A 20909-nucleotide genomic window follows, 5' to 3' on the forward strand; every position below is an offset into this window, starting at 1 on the left:
AAACACTAAAAAACTTGTTCAGGGTGTACTATAACAGAACTATATAGACTTTTATACACACATTTTAAAATGTGAATTAAATCCAATATTTCATTGATCAACAAGATCAGACCAAAGCAGCCACTATGATATTTTATGACTCATCGTTCTTGCAACTCTACCAGTCACTAGCACTCTCGCATATCTGCAGGTTACCTTACACATAATCTAGTCTAAGAGCATGAACTATTAACTTTTTCAAGATATAGAATGCTATTTTGCAAAGGCTGACCAAAATATAACCTGTTAAAGACACGGGTCTTTTTGTTAGCACAGATGTCAAGTACAACAAACACACTCAGAACAGAATGGAAAATTCTTAGTGCCAACTCCGTATCAGGAAACGGGCATCCACTCTACATGAAGCATCGTTTGTCTACTACAAGTAGAGAAGTATGGACACTTCTGCCAGGGATCCCTATTGTCAGAGGTTATAATGCAGTATTTAAAACTGTCTGATATTATATTCACTAAACGAAAGTTGTGCTTTTAATTTTAAGATTGAAATTTATTTAAATCGAGAAAAATTGTACTTGAAAAGCTGACATATTTTACACATCCATCTAAACCCTAGATTCTGTGATTGAAATACTACATTTTGACCAATAATATTTTAATATGAACAGTAATTAAATCCTTGAGGAATCTCCTCTAACTAGGAATAAGCAAATTTTAAGAATTTTTTTTAAACTTCCATGCACATCAAGACTGCTCTTAAAATACACTTACTGAAGAAGACAATTTAGTAGTAATCTAGCACAATGAATGATTTAAGAGAACCATCATATTAAATCAAAATAAGACTTATATAAAAGTCAAACTTCTGCAATGCCACTATGGGGGCAGAATTTACCCAGTGATTTGGTGAATGTATCTTGTCCATGTGCTAATGTAGACTGAACTCTTACTGTGACTTTTTTGGAATAGTTGTATCTTCCTGACAAAATATACAATTAATAAACTTCAAGACCATGAACATACAAAGATGAAGTTTCCCTCACTACCTATTTTCTCAGAACCTTACAATGTCTTTGGGGACAAATGGAAAGTCAAAATTTTAAGTAACATCTTCAGGGTTAAGCTGTAAATTCTGATTGAGATGCTCAGTAGAGCTTTGCTCCACATCCCATACCCCTCCCCAGCTCAGCCTCCTGGCCTTGGTGTACGTGTCCTAAATGAGCAGTGACAGTGCAAAGATGTCCCTGCCCAGAGCAACACAGTCCACTGAGGGACCTTCCAGTAGGAAACACTTTCAAGTCATGAAAGTAACATAACACTTACAAATTTTAAAAAATACATAAATCTCAGTAATAATTTGTAAAACACCTCACTTGAACACCACTACAGACAAGAAATGAAAATGTTATAGCTTTAAAGATAAATGCGGTTTTCACACAAGAGAGCTTAAGTATTTTCTTGAATCATTAACAACTTCAGTATCAAACACCTACAGCCCTCAGAGTCGTGACAAGTAGATGCAAGTCTTCCAAGAGTTAGTTTAAATCTGAACTTCGTTAGACCTACTGATTATTGACACAATATTAATTCCATTTACATATATTTTAGGTACTTAATAAATATATCCATCCAGTATACATGCACATAATTCCATAATACATTGCTTTTAACATGGACTGTATTACAAAGACCTCAAACCTGGTTCAGAGTCTGAATTTTCTCTTGGCACATCATCGTAAATTACTTCATCTGGGTCTAAAAGCAAAACAGAAACAAAACCAACAACAAAAAAAAAAACAAATTAGGAAATCCCTAAAATTTGAATGGGAATAACAGTGTTTAAGAGGCATTTCAACCATTAATAACAGCTCTAGCTTTTGGTCAGCCCCGAAGTGGTCAGGCAGTTGGACTAGATGGTCACTGTAGGTCCCTTCTAACTGAAATACTCTATTCTATTCTAAAGAATTTTGCTTATATTGGCATATAGGAATATGATGGAAATATAATTCATTCTCCACTAGCATTTTGCTAGTACATCTAATCATCAGTCACATAATAAAATAATGCACAAAATCAGTAGAAGGTATTTGTGAAATTTCACACAGTTTTATCTGCATTGGTTATGGTGACCTTTGGTAGCCTGAAAACAAATCCACTTCAGCAGCCAACATTTCTCTCTCCTTTTTACAGCATTACATTATGTTCTGTGTTTGTTGAGGGCTGCTCATTGCTTTAGTAAATGGCCATAGAGAAGTTGTAATACACATTTTTAACAAGAACCACAGCTAAATAATGTAATGATCATTATAGTACATTAAGGAGCAGAATGAGGATGCAAATTCTTGTCACTTCAAGTGACACATAAAACAAACCTTCAGTCCAGTGGGAATAGCTGAGAACAGGCAGGATAACCTGTCCTCAAACCACAGGGTCTCTCTTCTGGTTTGAAATGCAGCTGTCAGCCAAGAGCACACACCAGGAAAAAGTGGCAATTCCTTCCCTTCCACCTTCTCCAAGAACTTATTTGCCAATTACGGCACGAGAAGAACAATTTCATACACAGCCACAGAGCAGACTCTGAACTGGAGCAAGTTTCCACTACACACATATCGATGGAGCCAAATGATTTTCTTAAGGCAGTGACAAATGATTCCACAGACTCCAACAAGCACTCCATGGAAAAGTGAATGCTCGTTTTATTCTAAAATACACAATTTTATTATACTGTTGAATGTTTTAACCGGTATAACAAGGTTCTGGAACATATCTGAAAAAATACAATAAAAGTGAACATGGACATTCCTATAAAATATACATGTGCATATAGTTACACACATACTGTTGATCACAACTTAAAATGGACCTTCTTCTATAGTTGTACTTGGGTGCTCACTGCTACTTACTTTCCATCCATGCTGTATTTGCAGGATCTGCAACCCACTTGGCCAGCGCATCATCCTCTCTCTTGTCCTGGTTATCTTCACTTGAAAAAAAGGCCATAAAATAAAGGCATTAAAAGCTACACCACAATGTTTTTAAATAACTGTGAAGACAAGACAATAAATATCTTGCTGCCTTTCAGTTCCTACTCCATGGCTGCTGATTACTCAAAAATGCTGCTTCAGTATATAATTAGGAGATTAATAAACTATTCTATTTAACTGTCTGACAACTTGTGTCAAGAAATTGAAAACGCTTCCCTTCCAATCTCAAGAAGTATTTTGCTTTTGAGCTCTTCAACCAGAATACAGAAAATTCTTAGAAAGCAGTGAAGTAAGTGCTGCTATTTCCCTGTAAATAAGACTAAAGACGTTCTGGGGTACATCAGAAGCCACTGGGCTTGACAAGTCTGTTATCCTTTGGTTGGTGCTGGTGAGGCCAAACCTGCAGCAGCTTGTCCAGTTTTGGCTTCCCAACACTCCCTTTCCTAGGGACATGTGGAAAAATTGAAACTATCTCTAGGGAGATGTGGAGCAATTAAAGTCAGGGACTAAAGCACATGGCCTACAAGGAAAAAGCTGGAAGACACGGAACTTGTTTAGTTCAGTAGAAAGGATGCTACAGGGTGATCAAATAGGTGAAAGAGAGCACAGAAGTGATGGAGTTGGGGTGGTTTTTTAGTTGTTTCCATTTGTGTTGGGGCTGGTTTTTTAAGCGCCAGATGATACACAAAGAGGAATGGTAAACAAACTGCACATTGGAAGATTTGGTTTGGACATCAGGGGAAAAAAAAAATAGAAATCACCGAAGGGTGGTACAGCAGAGAAGACTGCCCAGGAAAGCTGCAGCGTCGCCATCTAATGACATGTTAGCAGTGGTCCTGCTGAAAGCAACAGGCTACACTACAAGCACTCCAGTAGCCTGTTGCTAACAATGCTATAACTTTATAGAAATTACACCTAATTCCTTCCAAAATGTCATGCATGGTTATATATATGAGACCTCAACCAGTGTTGATTTTGGTACACAAACAGAATTAGAAGTTAAGAAAATAAAAATAAACATGGAAGCTTCACAAAAGAAAAATAGAATATTTATCAAATGTAGGAATTAAGGTTTTGTAGATCATTAAAACATGCTGAACTAGCAATCACCTATTTTGAGGCTCCTCTGCGTTTACAGAATTATGATGACATTCTTCAGTTGCTGACTGTGTACCTGCTAATTAGAAAAAAAATATGGTTACAAAAATGCTTGGAATAAAATATCAGTGTGTTTCAAATGGTACATTTTAGCATAAGAAAGTGATTTTACTAGTTCACTGCTATGAATAATCTACTTCTAAACTACTTTTATTCTTAACCATGTCTACAAAAACTTACAAATTCTTTCACACTATCCATTTCTGCAAATGAAAGACTTCAGAGACACAGCAATTTGGTATAAAAGCTAAGAGGAAATTACAGTGTCTGATGCATTTAATTCTAATCTCTCAAACATAGTCCTCTACAGGTAACAGCCACCACACAAACATTTGTTTTACTTGACAGTATTCCTAAGGGTGGTATACAGCAAAGGCTGCAAACAAACCATATCACAGTCCATAGAATTATAATAGAATAGCTGCCTACCTAAAGAATAGTCTATTCAAAATACAAGAAAGAAAAAAGGGTAAGATATGGGGAGCTTTCTGTTCCTCCTGCTCTCTTGACATTAAGCTGTCAGCTTTGCCAATTCTGGTTACAAAATGAGGATTGTTCCTGTTTCTGTAATAATCCATGGTTATTTCCCTTTCAGGTTTCCTCTTCTGTCTTAAAATTGTACTAAAGGAGAAACAGAATTCATCAAATCATCAAAGAAAAAAAATTCCACAGCAACTCTAAATCCACTAAGACTGGAAAATAAACAGAATGGTGTGTAGAAAAGGTAAAAGGGACAGGAGCTCTGCCAGGACCTAGATAAAGCAAGATAAGGTATGTAAAGAAACCATTTGTCTTGAACACTGAACTATGGCTCTAGAAATTATTTTGTGACATTAAAAGGGAATTGGCATCAACCATTCTTAATGGCATGATATGACAGAAGTCTTCCCTTGTACTGTATGTTGTAATACAGTGGCAGCAAAACAAAGGTCAAGCAACACTAACTTAAAGAATGGGTTGAAAAAGAACTGATTGTGTACTTTCGTTTTTTCTTAGGCATCTTTACTTAGGTATCTCAATCCCACTATGGGAAGCAGAGTCCTGTAAGATTTTTTTTTTTTTTTTTTTAATAAACTGACATTTTCTTCCAAATCTGGCAAGAAATTTTAGTTCATACTGTAGGATAGTGTTCTTTTTCTATTTTGACACAAAATCTCTCACATATGTCCAGACTGAGTGCTACACAGGCATTTACAAAACAGCAAGGTACCTGAACTTAAACAAGGATTCCCCTTCAAATAATGTGCATAAATACAGTACCTTCTTCATCTACAGAAACACTGCGTATTATGACAGGACTGGAGTATGCTGGCAGTATCAAAGGTAAATTAGATGGCACAGCATAGCCACAGGGGACAGGAACAGAATATCCACCGGACAAGTTTGGACTTGCACATTCATCTTGAGGACTTGGTTCTGGTGACGAGGATGGATCCTTGTCTTGGATCGGTGAAATATTTATAACTGAGTAGGGATTTACTTTGGCTGGCGTGCCTTCTGCAGCAGGTTCTGATGTTTGTGGCTTCTCACCGTTTTCTAAATTATCAGCCCCTGAGATATAAAACAAAAAAAATAACATTTTGTTTTTCATACCTGTTCAAGCTGCCTAGTAGTGCTCTTTGCAAATATCCTAAACACCAATACGATCCTTACTTTACAAAGTTGCTTGGGATCTATGACTCTCAGAATTGCCACACAGTAGCGCTATCCTCCCCATTTTATAGACAAGAAATGCAACAGCAGCAAAAGAAGCCGAGTTACAAGGATGCCTATGGAAAAAGAACGACTGGATTCCAAATTCTGAAGAGTAAGATTTCTGACAAGTAGCCAGGGTCCTCTTTTGCTTGTCATAAGCACACGGTTCAGAACAGGCTTAAACCCTAAAGGTTAAAATGTGGATTCTAGATGGATTTGGATCTTATAAACACAAATGCAAGAAACATTTTAGGAATAGCCACGCAGAGAGAAGTTGACTGAAGGAACACTCCTCAAATAACAGTCCTGAAAATGCAATGTTAAGAAAATGAGAAAGAAAATAACTTTCCAAGTATTGCTCTTTGGAAATCAATTATTTTCTGTTACACAAAGTTCCTGCTATTACTTGAGGCAAGCTGAGGTACAGCAGAGCCAAGGGCCCCTCTGGAGCAATCTGTAGAGCTGCATCCCAAGTGATCAGAAGTTTTTGAGCTGTTAGTACAATTCCACAAAAGGGTGAGTGAGCAATAGACTTTCAAGGAAAGATGGTGTTTAAGTTCCAAGCTGCACAGTCACCTGAAGAGGTACCTCTTTTTAATTGCCATTAGCACAATGACTTTGCTTACAAAAGGATATTGGATCAAAGTCAGCAAAATCAGCTATTGTCCATTTGAGCAGAATACAGCGATTTACAGACCACATCTCAGCACTGGGAACACCTACATGCATTGTAACAAAGGTTTTAATGTTTAATAAAATAACACTTCTGTTTATGAGTAAAATTCACACATTCAGACTCCATTTATTTTTATGCATGTCCTCTTAAGGTCAGCAACCAGCAAACTTAGCTGTGAAAGCAGCTTATTTCAAGGCATCTACACACCATTAGAGCTGCAAGGGCATGAAGTTTTCCTACAACGTGGAACTGTGACTGAAACAAATCCATTGGTTTGGATGTCACACTTGGATGGGAAACCTCACAGGAGTTACATATGATGGTCATTTGCCTTGTCGAATCTAATCTACCATCAGTGTAACTGGCAGGAATATTTAAAACACTTGTATGGTATTTCCATGGAAAACTCTTTTTGTAAGTATCTTTATTGCATGGTATCTTCCTGTAGTCAGTCTTGACTATTTAGCCTAGCGGAGGCACAGCCCAACAGGCTGACTTACCTGTGGCATTAGCCTCTTGGTGCTCTGTGTTATTTCCAGGACCAGGTGGCAGTGGCACAAGGGCTTGCCTGTCTGCTTCAGGTATCTCATCTCCACTGTCAAAGTCAAACTGTTCTCCCTCATCCTCCTCTTCATCATTCACACCCGTGGCTTTTGGTTCATGCTCTAGAACTGTACAGAAAGACACACTTCTGATTATTTGCTTTTAATAATGATTTCATGGGACCAGTAAGTGTTCCACATTATGAATGAAGCTTATACAATGAACCCTCAGATTCTGAGGTTACTGGAACTGAACAAAAGCTCCTTGACTTGCTAATAACTTAATGCAGTTTTCAAAAAATCCTTTAGTGTGAACAATGTATCTACTTGGAAAGCAATTAAAAAGTGATAATGCAAATACCCTTGCTTTTCTCATAATGAAACCAAAACACTTCCAGGAAAACACTTAAGTAGCCAGTTTTTAAATAAGAAAAGTTCACAGAATAATTTATTTGTACAGGGACTTTGGGACTTTTTAACTTCAAGTCATTTTTCCTAACCCAAACTTCTAAGTGTACTCCTTAACAGTGTCAAAATGCCAGTGATGGTAACTTTCTTCACACACACCATGAGAGACCAGCAGATTGGTTTTCCTACTCCATTCTGAGAGTTTTAAACTAACGACCTTATGTAACATGCTATTAGCCCTATTGCCACACACTGTGCACTTTGGTGGAGGTGGGCAGGTTGACTTTTCAGTTCTTACCTTTGAAGAAGCAGAAGCTGCAATAATTACACCCTAATCGCTGAATCACAGAATGGTCAGGGTTGGAAGGGACCTCTGGAGATCATCTAGCCCAAACCACTGCTAAAGCAGATTCAACCAGAGCAGGTTGCACAGGATCATGTCTGGGAGGGTTTTGATATTTGTGTAAGATATTTGCATATGTTGATAAGAACCCCTCAGTTCTTCTCCAGGCTAAACAGTCCCAGCTCTCCCAGCTTTTCCTAGTAAGGGAGATGCTCCAGTCCCCTCATCATCTTTGTAGCCCTCCGCTGGACCCTTTCCAGTAGTTCCCTGTCTTCTCTTGAGCTGGGGAACTCAGAATTGGGCACAGTAATAATATGGGTAGGAAATGGGAGCTTGGGGTTGTTTCTGTCTTTGCTTGTGAAGACCCTGCAGCATAGATTGGGCACCATACACAGGGCTAGGGAGGGGCAGCAGGAAGAAGTGCTGGGCAGTCTCCCTCCATGCTATTGTTCTTACTGCAGGAGCCTGGAGAACCCACAAATATTTAACCCTCCTCACTGCCTTACCTACGGCTGGTTTTGCTGTGTGTTCACATCACAAGAAGCCTGCCCACAGCATCCAAAGCTTCTGTCAGAGACACTGCACAGAGAAGGCATAGCCAGAGCAGCTGCAGAGAGATTCCCAAATCTGCCAGCCTCCTCCCTGTTTCCAGAAGCCTTCACTGCAACTCCCCAAAACAAAAGGGCTTTACCCTTCTCCCCAGACCTGCCTTAGCTGCTCTCTCACCTTCTGTAGAAGAAACTCTTATCAGAGGTCATCTTGAAGGCAGAAATGTCGTCTGTGGAAATTTTTTTGCCCAGCTGACCTTCATCCCAAGCTCTTCCCCAAACCCATGATCGTTAACTTTTACAAAGGTGTTCAATATCATATTTAAAATGTTATGAAAACCCCACATAACTATAGCATAAGAATATATACTAAAATAGTTAAATATGTAACTACACCATTACACTATAAAAATATATGTTCAGTTGATAAGGTTTCCCCTGTCCCCTCTTCAGGTAACACAGTATGAAAAAAAAAAAAAAATCTTGCAAGGGCAATTGGATCTCCTGAGTCATGACGATATTATCAGGTTTTCTACCATCCAGGACATGTTTTGTATCTTTATGATAAAACCCACACAAACTACAGCTCTAGGCTGCTTAGATTGTCATGGTAATCAGCATTCCTGCCAAGGCTTCTGTTTCTTCAGGCAGGCTGAGCCAGCATATTTTATCACAGCCACAAATAACAAGATCTTTCATGCAGCCTCTCTGCAAGAGAAAAAATGAACTAATTGCAAAAATAGTAAGGAACAAAAAAGGAGTTATCCTGCATTTATTGCCTTGGTTTATGGTTGAGGCAGCAGGACATTTAATTTTGATGTTTATCCTTCTGTACAAAGTCAACCTTTGGATTAAGGCTTTTCATTTTTGCTTTTCTCCATTAGCAATGTTTATTTTTTTCCTGAAAGATGCAAAAAATCCTGCAGAACTCTTCCAAGTAATTCAAGACAATCACAGCATTCTTCCCAATTCAACATCCATCTCACTAGATTGTACTACTAGCTGCTTGACAGTAATGGGGAAAGGAAAGAAAAGGGTGGTGGTAGTATTTTATTTCTGGGTTTTTCTCAGTTTCTTTATGTTTTCAGTATGTCTGTGTACTTCAAATTTGGAAAACACAGACTTGTGAAATACTAAGTAGAGTGGGTTTTGTGATTACCAGCCTGTGAAATGTTGGTTAGTCACACAGGCTAGGCAGATAAGTAGACAGCAGTCACAAGCAGGTAACAGCCACAAAACCACAGCTTTTCACATACATGCACTGCTATCTGCCACCGCTCACACTGGACTATATAAGTGAACCACAGTAGCAACAACCTCAAATACATAAAGTAGTTCTGTCGGCACTTTGTATGGTGGGTGGAAGGGAAAGACAAGGTTACTGGAACGAGCTGATCATTTCTGCAGGATTAGGACACCCAGGAAACTGGGGCATTGCTAGAGCAAGGCTCAGCTCAGATATATGAACCCACACACTCACTGGAGGTGAATTCTAGACGTTGGCAAAAGAAAAATTATACATGCTTACAAAACGTTCGAGCCATGCAGGGAAACATCTTGGGAACAGCAGGCATCTCTGAGTTTTTGAGGCTGCTAGGTTAGGGAGCTTCTGGATCCAAATACTTCCTTAGGGCGTATAAAGGTAACTTAGGTATCAGATGCCTGATAATGCTCCACTCTAGCACTTTCACACTGATGCAATTCCCCAGGCACTCAAGTCCAGCACAGTGCCATTTGTCAGAGACAGACAAGACCTGCCACTGGCAAAAAAAGGTAATTTGAGACACTAAAAGCAAAAGGAATGACTCGGGACCCAGGAGCAAAACCTGGTCAACCAATGCACAATTCCTCTTCAACATGCCTCCTCGTTCCCCCTACAAAAGCAACCAACCCATATTTTATGATTGTGGGAAGAAATCTTAAAACAGGAATTGGTTTTCTCAACTCAGGTTAAAAAAAAAAGCAGTTGCAAATGCTTAAGGGAAATTCTTGCATTTCTAAAAGCTTCTATTTGGAGTTTTAAAGCATGAAAAAAACCCTGTTATAATGGGAAAAAAAAATTGTCTTCAAGTTAAATTAAGTGTGAAAGTGTGAATTTAGGATTAGAAAAAGGAATATATAGTCTCATAATTGTTAGCAGAACACATGGATTTATGACTTTTTCCTGTGTTATTTGATGAAATTACTTTTTTCTTCAGCTTACTTAACAAACAAGTTAACTTAGGCTGTGTTTCAGAGACCTGATGGGACATAAGCAATTTTCAAGAATTTTTGGTTACTCTGCCAATTGCAAAGCATTCTTGGCACCATCTGTTTTCCCATTCATTTCCCTTAAATTCTTTATAGTTCAATGTAATACAACTAAAGAGTTAAGAGTTACATTAATTTGAAAGCTGAGATCAAGCTAGTGAAGCTTCATTAATAGTTTTCTTCAACAGTTTATTTTAGAGATATAGAAGTAAGACAAAATAGCTCTGCATATATAATCAAGTGCACTTTGGAGACAGTGCAAACGCCGGGGGGGTGGGGGGGGGGTGGTAAGTACCTCAAAACTCTGACCTCCCTTGCAATTCTCTAAATCAATAGATGATCCTGAAGAATTCAACTGAGCTTCTTCCATAGAAAACCATGATAAAGGAAGGAACCAACCAGACCCCAAGCAGGAATATCTTAGCAGTCCAGAGCACAGTATCAACAAACCTGGAAGCCCTAGACAGACACATTGCCATCAAGAAATATTCATATTTTATGTAATGTTTGAAAGATATCTTTAGAATTTGAAGTAAGGCTTCTGTGTAATTAGGCATGTTATCCTTGCAATCAGTTGTAGCCTTTTTTTTTTTTTAGTTAGCAGGGAACCATGGAACAAAAGAGGCAATGCATCTATTCTATTTGAAAGACTCCATGACAAAGAATTTTCTAAAGACTTCAGGACATGGTAAATCTGTATGTTCTCAGAAGGGAAAACTATTTTTCCTTTCTCCTTCTAATGTATTCACTGAACACCAAATTTTCTCGGTTTTTTTAATGATAAACAATTTTAGTCACTTTTACTATACCACCACCATATACTGACCAATGAAGAAAATAAGTGTACAATGCTTCAGATGGAAAATATCTAATTATTTTTTAGTGAAAAAAAATAAAATAATTGAACGTAAAGCAGACTGTCAGGGGCTGCTTGTTCTTATTCCAATGTGAAGTTTTAGAAGATTTATCTTTTTTACTCATGTATTTTGGATTCAACAAGTCATTCTGGACTGCACAGACCCACTGAATTCCCTAAATGTTTCAACTTTTTTACAAATTCTTCAGTATCTTGAAATACACAAAACTTTTCAGTTAAAAATATTTAAAAGTTTACTATCTCAGAGTATTATTAGGCATTATAAAATTTGATAAATTAAAAAGGTTACAAATCAAAAAAAAATGGCCAGGCATAGCAATCTGAGTCCTTATTAATTAACTTTGATACATTCCAGAGATTTCTCAGGTGAGATAACGCTTGCCTTTTCAGACCCTTATTTCTAAAAATCTGCCCAGCTCCTTATGCAAGTGTACAAAGTACTAGATAGAAACAAGAAACGGAAGTGCACAGATACCAGGAAACAAATGAATTTTTAAAGTTATCGTTACATTTGTAAAACTAACCATTTGGACCCAAACGTACCTTGCTGACTGTGCTCCACAATGAACAGGCTCCCAAGATGTTTGCTTTTTATTTCAGGTGAAATTTCATAGCAGAGGCTTGGTGTTTGTCAGGAAAGTTTGCTTGTGTTTGCCTTAGGCTAGGAAACACTCATGCCTGCGAAAGTTCCCCCATTTGTGTAAATGTTTGGGAAACAACAGTTGATTCACATTCAGCAGGAACTTACAGAAAAGATTTTAAGAAACTTGGTCACCACCAGGCAGCCTTTAGTTTCTCCCAGCTTTTTAGCGCTGATTAGACTGCATTCCTACAGCTAGAAAGTAACACAGGATTTTCTACCCACATCTCCCACTTACGACTGCTACTTCTTTAGTACCAGGAGAAAAAACCTGAACGTTCCATATACTTTTGCTCTGGTACCTGATTTGTACATCTCTCTTCTGCCCTTCCCCAAAAGACACCTCTACCAGCACCTGAGCGGGGATCAGGGGTGAGATGTACAGAGTGACTGAGCAGGGCAGGAGGCACCCCATAAGAACGCTGGCTTTTAGGAGCAAGTGCCCCTGCAAACATCACCCTTCGCTGACACTTTCAAGTCACAGCACATTTGCCAGCAGTCAGTGGCACATGCCACAGTAATGCAGGTGGAAAGATTCTATTTTGTTGAAGGAAAGAAACATCTAAAGCAAAACTGTGTATACAAAAAAACACGGGTGACCGCTCCTTCCCATCGGAAGCAGATCTGAGCTAAGGACTTTCATTCCCCTTTCACTTGCAGTTGTGCTAAGCTGGAACTGCAGGAAACCCAGGTCCCCGCAGTACAGGCACGCTGCTAATTACACACAGCTCGTGCACGCTTCCAAAGCATGACCACAGCCTCAGTGCTACAAGTCTCTGTGGAAAAAACCCCCAACAATACTAAACAGTACACATTCATGCAAAAAATGTTTCCAGTGATGGAAACAAAAGCAAAACCACATGAATTAACAGTCTCTCCCTGCAAATAAACAACAAAGAAATAAGTAAAATGCCTCTTTAGTATTTCATAAATACACACATTACTTACTAATTATGTTGTCAAGCATGCACAACAGATACTACTCTTCTGGATAAAAAACAAACTCAACATTAACGATGAAGCTGTCTGCTCAAGTTTCACAGAAAGACTGCCAATAAGAGCATGTCTAATACTATAAAATTTTATTTCTTGAAATAAAGCCCAGATCTGTGGATGTTTGGAAAGATTTACAAATACCAGAAACACCGAACCTTACAAACTACTCAAAACACTAAAAAATTAAGCTTGAAGTTAGCTAAAAATAAAAAGAATCGAGTTGCAAAAAATCACAAGTCTAACATAAAAACATTACCCATGAACTAAGCTGTCCAGAGAGCAGTGGCAGCAACACCAGCAGACCTGTACTCCTTTGCAACACCACAAGATGCTTTTCAGTGCTGGCTATGCTATAATTAGAAATGTTGCTATGTAAAATCTGCATTTTGTGACCAAATACTTTAACTGCATTTATACTCTGCACACTGTTGACACTGGTATTGCCTGCCATGGCCAGAAACATAGACCGAGCCTGGTCCCAAGCAGGTCTTTTCTACCTCAGCACCATATTAGTAGATTCAGCCATTAAAAATTCATCAAGAAACGTTGCTGATGTGCAGCAAGTCTGTAAAAGGATATGCTGTTAGGAGAATATGTACCACCATTATTCGGAAATCTGTGTAAGTACCCTGAAATACATCCATCCATATTAAAGGCTATTAGCATTCCATCAGTATCAAAGGAACACACTTAACAGTACCAAGGTCACCAGGCTGAATTAGTATAAATGGCACCAGGCACCTAACATGAGGTACAGCAGTCAAAACACAAAAGCTACTTTGCTGTCTGAGGTGCCCGTTGGTAGAGGTAGGTGCTGATGCTGGCTGTGCAGCTGGGCTCAGCCTCAGCTACTGTGCATATGAACTGTCGAACTCACCTACAACGTGCTGCCAAATGGACAATCCACACAGGGAATGGGAAGACCAGAGAGCTTTCATAAAACAGAAATCAAACAGCAGAAGGACTACAAAGTCATTGGGAAAATGTTGGCTAACCATAGGATACAAATGTCACATAAAGAAAAAGGGAAAAGGGAAATCTTCTAAGAAATGCAGTTTTGACTACAGAGCTGCTGTATTTGTGAGAAAATAACAATTTTTAGTGGAGTTTCCACCAGTGAGAGCAGCTTGGGTTATTCTTTACTTCTCCACTTTTTTTTTTTTTTTTGTAGCAGGTATCATCCATTAATATCTAGTTTTCCAAATAATTACTTTTTACATTGAAGCAATTACTGTTTAATGGTTTGAGGAATATGCATTTCTTTAATACTGTCTGTTTAGTTCTAATTAACATGAAACTGCTGTGTCATCGGGTAATACCTTGGACTGAAAGGATTTGAAGAATAATTATGAGTCCTGTGAAGCAGAAAGTGGCAGAAAGAGACCCTGGAGGCCTAAAGCAGGGAGCATGAGATCCCACTTGTACAGAAAGAAAATGTACAGTTCAGGTACATAAACTGTATATCATACTAAAAAGAGCTGAAATCCACCCAGAGCAAAAGCTTAAGTATCCTAGGTCTTGGATCATGTCTAGAAACATCTTTCTACCAAGCTGACACATTTTGGATATAAGTAGCAAGGGATTTGATCTCATTTTTAGATCATGTTTTCTTTCTCTACCTTGCCAGCAATTGTACATATTTCCTAGATAGAACCTTTAGATGACTTAGTCAAGGGATACCTGAATTCTGGGTCATTGGTCTAGGTTGAACAACCCTTTATCTAGCAATGTCAAAACTGAAGCAGTTGGTGGCACTCCCCAAAGGCAGCACTTGTAACACCAAAAAGCATCTGACTTCCTTATCCACGTCAGAGGCACTCATACGCTCAGTCTCCTTCTGAGCATCTCCACAGAAGATGCATATGGCTTCATGGATCTATTTGTCCTTTTGGACACACTGCCAAAGGTTCCTTCTTCCCAACAGTATCTCCATCTAACACTCCCAGAGCACTGTGTGCAACCTGTTCACGTGCTTAAAAAAACTTGGATTTAACTATTTGTTTTCTCCCCAATGTATTCTGAACAAGCAAACCTAGAAATCAACTTTTACAGCATCTTCTACTACAGAAAAAAATACAGACAGAATGGTTATGTCCTGTAAATCCAGGACAATAGTGGAAATATTTTGTATTTCAGCTGGCTTCTCACCTGCTCATTTCTGTTGTTACTGCTTTGCCTAGCCTAAAGAGCACTATACAGATAGACTGATTTGTAAACAAAGTGCAATATAATGTAAAGTTTGACAAATCCATTATCCTAGCAACTAATGGGCAGGGAGTTTTATAGCATCCCCTTTCTTAGTATTTGTTTTAATTGTTGTTTCTATACATCTTGCTCTTCATTGCCCTAACATAGTATGGTCCTGCTATAGCTTGAAAAAAGTATACCTGTGGAATTCAAGCAAACTCACAAAACCAGTAATTCTTACATCAAGACTCACTAACCAAACTCTCCAAAATTCTGTTTTACAATAACGTTTTAACACAGCTTCTACCAGAAATTCTTTCTCCTTAGTGGACACTGGCTTGAGTTGGGCAACAATGGTGTTTCCTTGGGACTTTTCAGTCCATCATCCTTAGAGTCCTTCTCATTGCCTCCTTTCATTAGCCATGGAGAGGAAAGGAAGCCCTGCTTCGGCCTCAACATGGGATGAAGACAACCACCATAACCAAATTTCATGATTCAGAGCTTCAGCCAGTCCACATAGAAGTCAGGAAGGAACCAACATGAAGAATCTTCTTAAGAATTTGGTTGGCAAATATTCTTCACATGGAGACATAAGTGGGTCACCATCAGATATGTAAGTGGAAAAGAGCAATCCCAGTCAAAGTTAATTTTACTTCCACCTTCCTTTGCAATACAGGAGATGGCTAAGATCTTCCAGACATGTTACATAAAACCAATTCACTGCACTCAGGGCAGCACCTGGATTTCCTTTTGTCTCTCCTTGCAACATACAGAACGGGGAAATACAGAGACTGGGAAGTTGCCCGTCAGCGTTGGCATCCCCATGGTACAGAAGCACATGTCCTTCCAGCCCCTGGAGAAACCTGTACCAGTGCAACAGAAGATTTTTCAGGAACTATCAATGCTTTCACCTAACCAAATTATTGAGCTCAACAACAGACTACTGTTTAACAATAAGATGTATTCCTTCAGCAATCCTTCTTTGACAGAATCAATCACCTTCTGTATTAATTTTAATGAAACTATGACAAGGTTGTATTTCCTGGAAAGATTATTTCAATGAGGAAGAAAAAAAATAATAAAATCTATATAGGGGCTTGAACAGTTTTTCCCCAAGAAATGTTTATCAAGCATGTCTTTCTCAGATTACTAGGCATAATTTCAGTTCCTCTCTGCAGCAAAAGCAAGCAGCACCTAATAAGTGTTTCATTCAGTAATTCAGACACTTTATGTAAATTATCATCATGCAAACAAGTTTTTACCTGTGCTCATGCACAAAGGAAAATAATTATAATAATGTATTAAAAAGTTAACTTGCCTGCAAACTCTAGAGTGGAATCATTACAGAAGCTTTAGGCATGGTTAGTGAATATTTACTGGGATCAGTGAAACACAATTAAAAAAAAACCCAACCACAAAAAATCCCTCAGTTATTTGGCGACAATTTATTTTGGCCAGTTAATGCTAGATACAGATCCTAAAAAGGCAAAAGAAAGAAAAAAAAATAATTTACACCTCTTCTTATATGTTGGCTCACTGTTTGAAATTAAAATTTCAAAACCTAGCTTACACAAATATTCACTGAAAGAATACCCCAAAATCAATACAAATTTCTTTTAATATTGTTTGTCTTTTAAACCAACAATACTAGTTACTCTCGACAAATGGCTAAGTTTTGCTGCAATCCCTTGGAAGCCCTTTATCTCATCGTCAATTTTTCTTTTCGATCAACATGTCTGGGCCTTGTCCCTGCACGCAGTCAGCAAGTCCAGCAATAAAGTCACTTTACAGAGCAGTTAAGTGAATAAACTATTATAACTTATTATTCAGAAAGAAAACAATACAAATACTATAAAAAGATTAAGTCAGCCTCCAAGAAATCTGTAAAAGTAAATCACATTTGATCATTTAACAAATTATAAACATCTAGCAAAGATTTTGCTGTTTACTTCAAAACAAAATAAGATAAAATTACATATATGGAAACTGTGTTCTCTTTGTAGATGCTAAAAACAGAAATGATTTTTTAATTAATCTGTTTATCTTCTTTCTGTTTCTTGTTTTTCCCAATGCTCAAATACACTTGGCCAGAAGAAAAACCACATAATTAGGAGTGACATGTGACACCATAGCTGCATTTTTGCAATGTGTATTTTCTTGTTACTATTTGTTACACAGCTTGTCTGAATTGTCACACAAAATAATTGATCCTTACCTTAAACAATGTATTTTCCTTTATTTACTGAGAGAAATGTGATCTTTAGAAATAAATAAATCGTTCTGTTACAGATGGGATGCCAGACACCAGCAAGCTACTGCCAGCTTAAAAAACAAGGGACCATTCATAACTACAATTCATATTCTGTTCTCATTCTTCTGAAATCTTGGCTCCCCTTTTGCCATCATTTGTAACTGTCTGTATGCTGAAAATAGATATCCAACAAACAATGCTGTTTAGCCCAAGACCAACTCCCTTTATAGCTGCAGTTTAATCTAAGCAGTGTTATTATCTTAAAGCCCCAGTCATACTAAGTAGAGCCTTTTTGTTTTACTTTAGTCCAAAATACAAACTTAGGTCCCCCCAGCATTGTTCACTTCCATAAACTAAATCCTAAAGTGTTTTTCTTGTCAATATTACAAAAGCCCAAAATTAGCTGCCTTATGTCTCAGTCGAAAAATCAGATTTTTTAAATAGTTAAAACCTAAATAAACTATGAAATAATTCACTAAACAACACAAAAGGTAATGAAATAATCTGAAAGAAATATATCTGGGGGACAGAATAAAAAGCAGTTCCCCCAGCAGAGAAATACAGTCATCTCTACAGCAAAACACGGCAGCCGTCCAGCAGTTTCCTGCTAGGATTAATCAAAAATGTTTCTAAGTTTTTTGGGTTAAAATATGTAAAGTTCCCAATGGGAACTTTATGAGAGTACAGTTTTTCTTACTTTACTCACTTATTCCACAGAATAAAGATTGCCTTCTCAGGGGCAGAGGAACTATGACTATTTTAATGTTCCGGCATTGGCAGGCAAATGACAAAAAATAACCACAGGAAGACACAATCACACCACTCAATCACATACAGGATATCCAGATTTAAGTCCCTGGCCTCCTTGCTCGATGTCTTTCCATAGCAGAAATAACGAAATATCCCACTCACAGCCCTAGAGAGATGATTATTTGTGTAAAAACATGTATGAAGTGCTTTTACAGTCAGTGTCTAGGAGATAACCTCAGTCTGTTTTCAATTAAAAAAAACGACAAATATTCATTCAATTGAAGAACATCTTAAGTCCCAAACTTAGCGCAACAAGGTTTCTCACTTAGCTTTACTCATGGTACTGGGGACAGTAGTGTAGGTAAGTGAACATCCAGCTTTCCACTAAACCTCATCTTTATGAGCACCTCACACTTTCCAAATAAAGGTTTGCAAGTGATTCTCTCTCAGGTAAAGAGAGTATTCGGCAGTGATATCAAATTAATTCTGACAATGTCTTTGTACAAACTCTGAAATTTTGGTATTTCACTTTAAAATTTTAATATAAATATGTTGGTTTCCTATAAATAGGAAACAAAATATACCATCTGTTCATGATTCAAGAAATGTATTGTGATGCAGTCATACTCCAAATCTCATCACTATATATTAACCTACCTTGATAGACTCAATTAATTATAAAACAGAGCTTAAAGCTTATTTCAGGTCTTACAGCTGTTGTAAAATTTGGTAACTCACTGTTGGGACAACTGGGATGAATTGTTGGCAAATGTACTCAGTATAACAAAATAGACCCAGTGTTTTCTAACAGTTTTACAGAGAAAGCACATGAGGTATAGCATGAACCAGAAATAATGACACACACACACATATTGAGAGACAAAAGTGTGAAACCAGAAGCATATTTGATACATAGAGTACGCACAACCGCAGCCTCCCTTGGGCAAGGAGCTATTTGTCAGGTATCCATCTTGCTGAGTAAACAAAGCTGGGTTTTCCTTTTGAAACAGGCCCCAATAAACACCACTTAAGCCCTCGCTTAAAGAACAAGACTTCCACTTTGCAGGATCTTAAGTAGTAATAGCACAAGCACAGGCCATCACACACAAACACCATCCTAGCATTAAACATCCAGCATCCAGTTCAACCTGGTCAGCATGGAGATGACTCCTCTACAGAAGAAACACGATATGATTCCTGAATCTCAGAATTACCACTTTCTTTAATTCTTCCCTGCAGAGTCTGCAGTCAGCAGCATGTCCTTTTCTTGTCTAAATGGGCTTGATTAAGGACAATCCAATACAGCAGCCAATTAAAAATATAATTATAACTTAGTCATGATAAAATCATTTCGGTTTGAAAAAAGGATTTTTTTGGTTGATAGAGAGAGAACACGAATCATCCTCTATTCTATTTCACAAAATAGCCATGGAAATTTTGTGTGTATGAAAACTCATACACCAGCACTTTGTACATGAATTCAGATGCACAGACACACTAAAGAAAGGAACGCAAGCTAGTACTAACAGCTCAAGTGTCAATTTTGGGAACAGTTGTCTGGACTGTGCTTTTAGCCAAGGAAGCATTTACATCTACCCTTCTCCAACTGCTCCTGGGTTACTAACGCTTATATTCATTCAAAATATACAGAGAAAAATACTAGAGAATTTTTAGTCAAGGCTAAAAGAAGAAATTATTTTTAAAGAAGTCTGGAGGAAGGAACATATGGGCATTAATTTTTCTAAAGTTACTCAGTACTTGAATTTCCTCTGGGTAGGGGAATTAACTAGCACAAACTTGTCAACTGCCTAATTAACAATGCATGAATGGCATGGCCAAACAGCTATGAGCAGATATGTTGCATAAGCATAATAAATTAAATAAATAAAGGTAAAATATGTTATCTTCCATTCTTTTATCACATGTAGTTTCTCCCTATCAAAAAGCAGCAGAAAAAGCTCTACTATTGACCTTAACTGTACCTTAACTTAAACAAGGTGTAGATTCAGACAGTTGTTAATGAAAAGACATTATTTAATGTTAATTCAATCACATAGCTTTCATATACATTCCCACAATATCCTCATTACAAAGATAAAGATTTGCCATTATTTTTCCCCTTTGTAAAGGGTCAGATACAAATAGGTTTATGGAATTTACTTTTCAAAACCATAGAAAACCTACTTGACAAATATAAAAATGAGATTTATAGTGCAAGGCATAACACCTGTAAAGGGAAAGGAACCCACATGACTTTCAGCACTACAGCTATATTTGTTAGGACAAATAGGTAAAAGAAAAAATTCCCATGATGCCAAAAGAAATTAAAAAAAAAAAAAGCAAGTGATTTCATCTGTGGCCCCAGTTCAGGACTTCAGAATCATTATGCAAAGCCAAAAATATTTTTTTATGATGTATCAAAGGGTCCTGCACCCAGCACATGGTGAAAGCCTTATCTTTGCTATAAGCCACAGTAACCCACTCATGCCCCCACAAGTGCTGCTCATCCCTTCTGAGCAGACACCGTGGGTGGCCAGTGTATATGCTTGCCAAAAAGCCTTCAACCATTACAAAAGTCTTATATGTTTCCTTCCTTTAACTGTTATG

General features: G+C 37.8%; 1 protein-coding gene across 4 annotated transcripts in view; it reads right to left on the minus strand.

Annotated features, from left to right (window-relative positions):
- The window catches only part of ARHGEF10 (Rho guanine nucleotide exchange factor 10), a 117124-nt gene that overhangs the window by 80263 nt on the left and 15952 nt on the right, over positions 1 to 20909 (minus strand). For 3 of the 4 annotated variants that reach the window (XM_055714309.1, XM_055714305.1, XM_055714306.1), the window contains exons 3-7: positions 7011 to 7181; positions 5400 to 5690; positions 4092 to 4158; positions 2901 to 2980; positions 1696 to 1752 (exon numbers count right to left, since the gene is read on the minus strand). In XM_055714309.1, the coding sequence (XP_055570284.1) occupies positions 1696 to 1752; positions 2901 to 2980; positions 4092 to 4158; positions 5400 to 5690; positions 7011 to 7181 (666 nt within the window). The remainder of the gene's footprint in view (positions 1 to 1695; positions 1753 to 2900; positions 2981 to 4091; positions 4159 to 5399; positions 5691 to 7010; positions 7182 to 20909) is intronic. The other variant, XM_055714307.1, reaches the window with a different exon arrangement.

This window comes from Falco cherrug, chromosome 6 (genome assembly GCF_023634085.1).
Source record: "Falco cherrug isolate bFalChe1 chromosome 6, bFalChe1.pri, whole genome shotgun sequence".
In the NCBI taxonomy this organism is placed as follows: domain Eukaryota; kingdom Metazoa; phylum Chordata; class Aves; order Falconiformes; family Falconidae; genus Falco; species Falco cherrug.